Genomic DNA, 9396 nt, shown 5'->3' with positions numbered 1-9396 from the left:
AATGCATTACTTTTAAACTTTCCTCAACACTGATTGGTTTATTTTATGAGGTTACCCTCACATTGTCATTTCAAAAGAAAAAAAAGGTCCAAAAATATGTTAAAATATTTAATGATTTTGAGCATTTCATACAAAAATCATCCATCAAAGGATAAATAATTTTGGTAGCATAAAATACAATTCCAATCTTGGTTTTGATATGTTCCAACAGATATACAAAATGTTATAGAAAGTTTTTCTTGTTTTTATGTCCCTAGCATATTTATATCATAACAAAACTGAAAACATTTCAAATACAATCTCATGTTTAGAATGAACAAACTGGCTAATCAGGAGTGATATAAACACTATATGACTGTAATAATGCAGTATAATGTAACTGAGCTTTAATGTATACACTACTGTGTTAAATGTTATAATAGTGCAAATACTTTAAAATATCGAGAAAAAAAAAAACTACTCTTTAAAAGCAGCAGGGAGGGACGGTACATGCATCTATATGCTCTTACTGACAGCAAAGAGATAATACAGCGCAAACACAGCCGTCAGTTTAAAATGCCCTTCAAATATGACAGTAGGAATTTCAGCATTGATATTAAAGGGATAGTTCACCCAAAAATTAAAATTCTTTCATTAATTACTCACGCTCATGTCGTTCACCTTCGTTCATCTTCGGAACACAAATTAAGATATTTCTGATGAAATCTGAGAGCTTTCTGACCATAGACAGCAACACAACGGACACGTTCAAGGCCCAGAAAGGTAGTAAGGACAGAATGACAGAATTTTCATTTTTGGGTGAACTATCCCTTTAAGGCAATACCTAGTGTTTTTTTTCTGAATAACTTTTAAAATAAAAATAACACAAAATAGTTTGGAACGACACTTCTGTTTTCTTTGAGATTAAATGAGCTAAGATCAAAAACCTTTTTTAAAGTTTAAAAACTCTTTGTTTATCCAGACTCTTCTGCTTTTCCATTGCGTCTGCGTGTCTCGAGGCTGGATTCTTGCTCGGTTCTTGAGGTCATGGCAGTGCCCACTTTGATGTCCTCTGGGCTTGTGCTGTAGTTGCTCACGCCTTGTGTGATTTCTTCTCTCGGCCTCTTCCACGAGGGGCGAGTAACAATCCAGAGAACAAGACCACCAAATGCAGCAATGAGCAGCCCGAGAACATTTACCAAAACAGCTTCCGGTGGAGAGTCTTTATAAGCAGGGCTCTTCCTGTAAGACATTACAAACAGCACTAAGAAACACCTTTACTAAGTACTGACACTGATTACATGTCATGTACAGATCCAGGACTCTGAATGATTTGTGTTGTCTGAAGCTGTACTTACAGGCTAAATATGAGTTTCTCTGTGATGCCCATGAGAGCTGTGGCTATAACACTGATGAAGATGAACAGGCCGCTGTAGATGTGTACAGGCATGAGAGCAGCACGCACGTAAACTGGAGTTGCAGGTATCAGATAGACGGCAATGCCCATAACTATCTAATAAATAATAAGAGAGAGCAACACATCACACCTAAAAGGGCTATACCATAAACGTTACAAAATTTCACACTCACATACACTACTGGTCAAAAGTTTGGAATAATTACCTTTTTTTTTTGCTGATTTGCTGCTCAAGAAACAAGTAGGATTGAAATAATAATAATACTTTTATTGAACAAGGACATATTCAACTGATTAAAAGTGACAGTAAAGACATTTATACAATGTGATAAATGATATATATTTCAAATAAATGCTGTTCATTGAACTTTCTATTCATCCAATAATCCTGAAAAAGCCCCCCGACTGAGCCTGGTTTCTCCCAAGGTTTTCTCTTTCTTCTCCATTTCTGTCACCGATGGAGTTTTGGTTCCTTTTCCACAGTTGGGTACACTTAATTTCTGGCAACATTGATGACTTGACTGCACAGACACTATTGGAAGACAGCTGAACTGGATGATGACATCATTGAATTATCTGACTTGAACTGATAAACTTTTTTATTAGGGATGCACCGGTCGGTTTTTGCATAAAATACGCGATCGGCAATCGGCCGGTTTTTGGTCTTTTTTTCGGCCGATTTTTCCGGAAGTGCGCCCGCGTGCACAGACTACATTGTAATCATTCCCTATCATGTCATTTGTGTGGAAGTATTTCGAAATCTATGCGCAGGACACAGGCAGCCGTTCAGCACTGGAAGTGCAGTTACATGTCTGAGCCTCTGAGGCACAGATAGCAGGAAGCGAACAGCCTACTACACAAAACAAGAGCCCCTTTCCTGCGCTCGCTGAAGCTGCGCGAGCGTACTGTACCTGTCCGCGCCCTACACAAGTGGAGACAGTGAAGGGATGTTCAGCTCAACTTCTCGCGTGTTGGATGAGAAACGAAAAGGACTAAAATTCTCTTTTTTTTTGTTGTAAAGTAGAACTTGCATACACGTTTGAGAAGCCTGAAGTAAACGTCAGTTCTGTATAGGATGATTATTTTTATTTTACCTTAAAATTACATCGACTTAATTTGATTTAAAAATCACCTGCTGCAGCACACTGAAAAAAAGTGTTTCATTCATCCAATTAAAACATTTTAGGGTAATGATTCACATCTATATTTTTTTAACTTGAGACAATAGTTATTTATTTTTCATTGGCTCAAGTAAAAAAAATATAGATGTGAATCATTACCCTATTTTTTTATTGGACGAATGAAATACTTTGCATCTTTGTTTTATTTGCACCAACATTATTTGATTTTAACATTTTGGAATAATTTATTTATATAGCATAATTTTATTTAGTCTCACTGGTAAAGACCTTTTTTTTTAATTTAAAACCAAATTTAAAAACTAAAACTAAAATACTGAATGCTGATTAAGAAACATCTTCTTGAATGTGTGTTGATTGTGTTGTTTGGATTGAAGAACTATGCAGTTTTTGTCTTTAATTTCACATGGTTACAGTTAATCTTTTCATTTAAGGCCTGTTCTATGTAGTTTCAACCCAATTCAAAAAGAAAAGCTAAATGCTGATGTCTGTACCATCTATGTTTGTGTTGAATGTTGAATGTAGGCTACTGTGCAGTTACTGCCGTTAATTTCAGATGGTTAGGGTTATTGTTTTCAATAGCCAAAAGCCAGTTTGGCCTATTAAATACCAAATAAACATCTTGTTTATGCATACGTTCCTTCTTTCTTGTTTGTTGCTTAAAAAAAATAATAATCGGAAATCAGTATCGGAATCGGCCAGACGGGAAAATTTTTTGTAAGCGAAGAAAACAAAAATAACGACTTTATTCAATAATTCCTTTGTCAACAGTCTCCTCTGTGTCTCTCCATATCACTGTATGCTATGTGTGCTCTTCTGTGTTATCCGCGCCACAAGGATGCGCTGTTTCTACGTGTATTTAGCTTTGATTTGAAAGAAAACAGCGCATCCTTGTGCCACGGATGATACAGAAGAGCATACGCAGCATACAGTGATATGGAGAGACACAGAGGTATTCTGATGACAACTTTCATACTTTCCTGGACCTTGACACTGTTATTTACTTGGCAGTCTACGAGACAGTCACAGACCTCCAGATTTTCATCCAAAATATCTTAAATTGTGTTCTGAAGGGTTTGGAACGACATGGGGGTAAGTGATTAATGAAAATTTTCAGTTTGGGGTGGAGTATCCCTTTAACTTGACTTTTCAACATTAATAGGAAGAACCATTATTGATAACTGACCACCAATAATAACTGATAATAACTGAGCAGCAAATCAACATATTGCGATGATTTCTACATGCGATGCTGAAGACTAGATTAACGGCTGCTAAATTTCAGTTTTGCCATCACAGAATGCCATAGTTTCATTTAAAAATGATATTAAATGACATTTTCAAATTTGAAACTGTTGCTTAACTTTCTTGTAATTATTTCACAATATTACTGTTTTTGTAAAAAAAAAAAAATGATAAAAAATGCAGCATTAAACAAAGGAATTCATTCAAAAACATGAAAAGTAAAATAAAAAAATAACAAATAATTATTCCAATCTTTTGACTAGTAGTGTTTAGGGTAGATAACGGATATCATTTAAATAATGTATTGAAATCCCAAACACACTGTAGACAAAACAGCACATATTATTCCATTTCACTAGTCAGAAAGAGGGTGGAAATGGTCTAAATTAAACCGTGTAATCACTACTGTTTTTGATGTAAGTGGACTGAATGAGGCAAAAGTGTGGGATGGTTGAAGTGGTAGAAGTGTAGCAGTGTGTCTGTGCAAGCAAACCTGTGCTGGGTAGAGTATGACAGCAGCCAGGCCAATCCAGCTGTGCAGGCTGTACATATTGGGAATGTTCTTTGCATTGTGGAAATCAAACACAGCCACCACAGAGATGACAGCCAAGATGAAGGCGAGAACATGCAGCCCTGCGTGGATAAGCTTCATCATCTGCTTGCTGCACCTCCAGGTCCATGGCAGCCTGTACACTACAATTGCTGAAGAAGAAGAAAAACTTTATATGTATATGTATATGTATGTATGTATGTATGTATGTATGTATGTATGTATGTATATATATATATATATATATATATATATATATATATATATATATATATATATATATATATATATATGGGCACTTTTAGAAATACATATGCTGGTTTTTATTTTAAATGCATTCCAGCTGAAAGGAAACGTTCTTAGAACTCTGGCCAAACAAACGTTCATCCAGTAACAATAGTAAAACGTTGTTGAGGGTTATTTGGTCTTTATAATGTTCTCGAAACGTTATTTATACATCATTCATTGAGCGTTTTTGTATTAAATTTTTCTGGTAATTTTGTATATCTCACTGTTTAGACATTCATGGATCTGTCTCCTAACGAGCTGATGAAATGAATCGGGTTCGTTAAATAAGGACATACACAAATGTGCAGAGAGGACCACTAACGCATTTAAACGCTACATTTGTTTCAAAAAAAGTAACGTGTCCATAATGTTTGCAAATTATAAAATGGAACGTCCCTGAATGTTTTTTTTTTCTAACGTTCGAAGTAACAAAACAACAAAAAACGCGTTCTGAAAGTTCATGGAACAGCTAGAAATAACGTTCTCATAACTTAATGGGAACTTTAGCACAACGTTCTACATATTTTTGTGAGCTGGGATGAGTTAAAAGAAGAACTTTAAAAGTTCAGTACGGTTTGATGCACAGCCACCATCTTTATCTCAAACTGCGTCCGAAAAGTCGAATGAAAACAACGCATTTGTCGAAATCTAAAAGTTAAATTGCATTTCCTATCACACCAAAATATCTTAAAAAAGCAGCATAACTTCACATTTACGTTACATAATTAAAATGGTTAGGCTACTTAAGAGTAAATGGTGATCAAAGACTCAGGAATGCGAAAGCTCTGGTTGCTGACTGAAGTGTAAACATTCAGACTCCTTACCGATTCCTTGAAGAAAGATAAAGCCGATCACCATTAACAGCGGGTGCCAGTTAAACTCCGCCGCTCCTCCGTCCCAGCCGAGCCCCTCTCGGAAGTGTAAAACCCACGCTAAAGCGAAGGCGACCGACACAAACCCGAGCGCCAGCGCCAGAGTGAAGACACAGAGAAACTGCTTGTAGTTCTCCATCCTCGCAGTCTGCTGTAAACTCATGTGACCACAGCATCGACACAAGACACGTCTGACGGGGGGCTGGGTCCCTACACTTTCTCACCCAAACAAGAGGCGCTGTCTTAAACCCTAGTAAGCTGCCTATCTGGGCAGCATTGCTGGGAGTGAACACGCAGCTTCGGATGATGCCTGTCATACACAAAATCCAGTCTAGGTAGGTTTTGACCTTATCCTTCCCCAAAATGCTACATGTGAAGCTTATAACGCCCAGGAACACTTACTATTTTGTGGGCACGGTGTGTTTAAGTTAAGACTTATAATGCTGTCCATGTAGGCAGCTTACTAGGTTTTGGGACGGAGACCTCTTTCTTTTCCTTTTTTTTTTTTTTTAAATCCAGCACTATTTTGTAACTAACCACAGTGAACTTATGCAACATCACTAGTTTCACAATGATGACAAGAGAGTATTGGTCACAAACTAGTCTTTATTAGTAAAGTTACAAGTAAATAACTAAATCCAAAAGCATTTCAAGTTCACTTCCATCGAGGTCTTAATGTGTTTGTCCATTATTCAGTCCAAATGTAGTGTGAAAGATTCAAATATTTAAAAACAAATGTCTTTTGCTTACAAGTTGTCAAAAATCCACATAGAAAAATTTAATTACATGTTTTATTTTTTTTATTGAGAAATGCACTATAGTTCATTATTAATCCTCACATACAGAAATATGAAATGTGCTCATTTCATCCGGAGGTCGTCTCTTCATTTTATAAACATGGCAGCAGAATGAGTTATTTTTCTCCTGGACAGTGTGAATAATTGTGTCTCTATCAAAGTAAACCTCGTGACTGTAGGTCTGGAAAACAAAGTAGAGAGGATGCTGGGTTATGACAGACAAAGTGAAGGATATCTAAAACAGAGACATTCATTTATTCATGTCATACCACATCCCATGGCTCTTTTAGAGGAACTCTCTTCATTAAAAGCCCCGTCTTATTGTCATGTAGACGGAGATGGGCCTGTCCCTCGTCTTCAGTCTGAGTGATGTCTACCACAGCCAGCAGATCAAGTTCATCTTCGTACTTCACCATTCTGAATGTCTAGATAAGACCGTCAAGTTACTACACGCAAAGTAAAAACATAACGGTCCATCTGCACTAGAGTGAGTTCACTCAATCGGCCACCAGAATCAAAAACTGCTTCTACAGGGTTTGCCACAAATGATAGTTCAGGTAAAAATGACAATTCTGTCATCATTTACTCACCATCATGTTCCAATACTGTATGCATGCAGGTAAAGTTGGACATACATATCCAGCTTTATATAAAGTGCTGGGTGATAATAGTCGTATTTTGTAATTAAATAAAATCAGACAGTTGAAATTTGCTATATAGTATATGTTGCTTTACGTGAGTGTACGTGTATGTGAATAAAGTTATATATAATACACACCCAGCTTTGTGTGTAAAGCTGCCTGATTGTGTTTTAGATTTCTGCAATTACATAACCAAGAAAGAAATGTTTCGAAACCTTGTTCTTCTATGGAACAGTGAAAGCATGCATTGATCAAAGTCAACATCTAAAAAAGAGGTCCACATTAAGTTCAAAGAGGCACATGAAGTGCATGAAAGTGCAGCATGAACATTTTACACAAGTTCTCTTTTTGTATCATACAAGTTTGGAACAACATCAGGGTGAGTAAATAATGGGCTATTCCACAATATTGTGGCACAATAAACTTTTTAAGTTCCTTAGAAAGCCAAATATGCTGTTAAAAATATCCAGATACCAATACAGTGATCTGGAGAACCTAAAATGTAAAATCAAGATTTGTTCTCACTCAGGAACACTATACGGACCAACAGTTCTTGATAGATCTTCTCTGCACCGATGTTCTACAAAGAACTGCTGAAGAAGGGTGACTTGCAGTACCTGCTGAGCTGGGTCATCGTCTAACAACTGGAATCTCCTTTTCACTGCACGGCCAGAAGACGTCACAATCACCTGAGGGGCCTGTGAGGAAGAAGAACCCCCGATTACAAACCATCCTTCGGTGCAGCGATGTTCTGCTTTTACAATACATATCAGCTGGTATTTCTGGTGTGTTTAAAAATTAAAAAGTTCTAGTATTGATATTTCTATAACACTGCGACGCAACTACAGCTGGCAAGGAACCCATAAATATAAATTACACTATCGTCACGAGCAGCGGTGATGGAGAAGGCTGTGACTATCTCATACTTCCAGTCACATCCTGTTTCAGCCATGATCTTCAGAACACTGTGAGAGAGAAAATTTAAAATAACAATCACAGAGAGAAGCAAAATCATAGAAAACTCATTTATCTACATGGTTTAATACTCTCATTGTTAATGTTAAGGTCATGGTTTCTCATGCTTGTTCAAGGACACTGTTTATAAGAAGATTCCTGTTATATAGGAATATTCAATGTGCAGCTTTGTCTCTATTGCCATATACAGAATATAATCATTATTATGCTTACTTTATTGTGCTGGGCCCGGCATGAACAATTCGGCCCGAGTCATCTGGGTGAAAAAAGATCCAGTCTGCTTCTAGAGAGTCACACTTCATGTCCTGGATGCCATTCTTAGCCTGATGTGTAAAGTTGACAGATTATTGGGTTAGATAGACAAGATTTGTATACATGAGTCAAGCCAAATTGATTAGTATTGCACTTTTCACAATACATACGGTTTACTTAGTAGTATGCATCACCCTACGCAAGTATACTGAATGCATGCAGATAAAGTTGGATATACTTGCATATCCAACTTCTTATAAAGAGCTGGGTATAATACATTTCACATTTTGTAATTAAATTACTATTATTCTTGCCCTAAGAGATCATAATAATAAGATAATCATTTTAACTTAAAATGCAACAAGTAGGTAACAGACACACTTTAACCTCAGTGCATGTCTAGACTCTAAATATATCACAGCTTTACATGATGTACTTAATAATATGTGTAGGAGCGAGAGTATTCACCAGTGCTCCGTCTGTGATAGAGCAGATATGATGGGTTCCTCTGTGTCTCTTGTGGTTGGGGGTGTAGATGTAGTGCCAGGGATGACCTCCGATCTGAACCCCGTTCTCAAAGTATGACATCTCAAACAATACGGGAGGACACTCTGTAGAGAGAAGTGTTGACAACTCGCATGGAAACATTAACATTATTTTTTTTCTGTAATTGTCACACCATCTATGCAGTGCCTAAACATAAATTCAGAAGCACTCTTCAAAATCCTCTGAAACTTAAAGGTAATACGTGCAATTGTCTTCAATGAAGTTATCTATGAAATACAAGGTGCAATCTAAATCTACATTAATATAGTGCAATGTGGATACAGTACAGAAGGTTTTTATTTACAGTATATCCACCCACCATGAATGTGAATGTTGACCGGAATGCCATATGGAGCTTCTCCCACAATTCCTTTCATCTCACACTGCTGTCCCAGAGCCAACTCCTCAATTCTAAACTGAAGCGAAAAGAACACATATGGAATAATGACAGAAGAAACAGTGTCAATAAACCAAACAATTATAAAAAAAAAAAAATACAATAATGCTTCCATTACCTTATTAACAATGTACTCAAAACTGTAAAGTTTGACATGTTTCGAGCTGTGTGACACAGCTAACACTCCCTGTGACAGCAGCACGTCCACAGCAGTCTTACCAAAGACCTGAACATAACACAACCCACATATACGGATTCATTCATTTGAAAATGCTCCAACTTTTTTAAAGAATAAAAA

General features: G+C 36.8%; 2 protein-coding genes across 2 annotated transcripts in view; both read right to left on the bottom strand.

Moving 5' to 3' along the window:
* Positions 1-746: 746 nt before the first annotated feature.
* Positions 747-5721, bottom strand: LOC109054548 (plasma membrane ascorbate-dependent reductase CYBRD1). The gene is made up of 4 exons (XM_019071803.2): positions 5443-5721; positions 4274-4482; positions 1338-1492; positions 747-1221 (listed from the first exon to the last, which is right to left on the bottom strand). Exons 1-4 carry the CDS (start codon positions 5651-5653, stop codon positions 954-956), a joined length of 843 nt encoding a protein of 280 aa, XP_018927348.1. The 5' UTR covers positions 5654-5721; the 3' UTR covers positions 747-953.
* A 355-nt stretch (positions 5722-6076) lies between these two features.
* The window catches only part of dcaf17 (ddb1 and cul4 associated factor 17), an 8820-nt gene continuing 5500 nt past the window's right edge, over positions 6077-9396 (bottom strand). Inside the window, exons 7-14 of the mRNA XM_042763134.1 lie at positions 9217-9324; positions 9021-9117; positions 8624-8766; positions 8117-8226; positions 7806-7893; positions 7546-7626; positions 6557-6712; positions 6077-6468 (exon numbers count right to left, since the gene is read on the bottom strand). Of these exons, the coding sequence (XP_042619068.1) occupies positions 6319-6468; positions 6557-6712; positions 7546-7626; positions 7806-7893; positions 8117-8226; positions 8624-8766; positions 9021-9117; positions 9217-9324 (933 nt within the window). The 3' untranslated portion in view covers positions 6077-6318. The remainder of the gene's footprint in view (positions 6469-6556; positions 6713-7545; positions 7627-7805; positions 7894-8116; positions 8227-8623; positions 8767-9020; positions 9118-9216; positions 9325-9396) is intronic.

Source organism: Cyprinus carpio, chromosome A9, assembly GCF_018340385.1.
Source record: "Cyprinus carpio isolate SPL01 chromosome A9, ASM1834038v1, whole genome shotgun sequence".
NCBI classification, from domain to species: Eukaryota; Metazoa; Chordata; class Actinopteri; order Cypriniformes; family Cyprinidae; genus Cyprinus; species Cyprinus carpio.
Note: the sequence above shows the minus strand (reverse complement) of the source record. Positions and strands in the feature narration are given on the sequence as shown.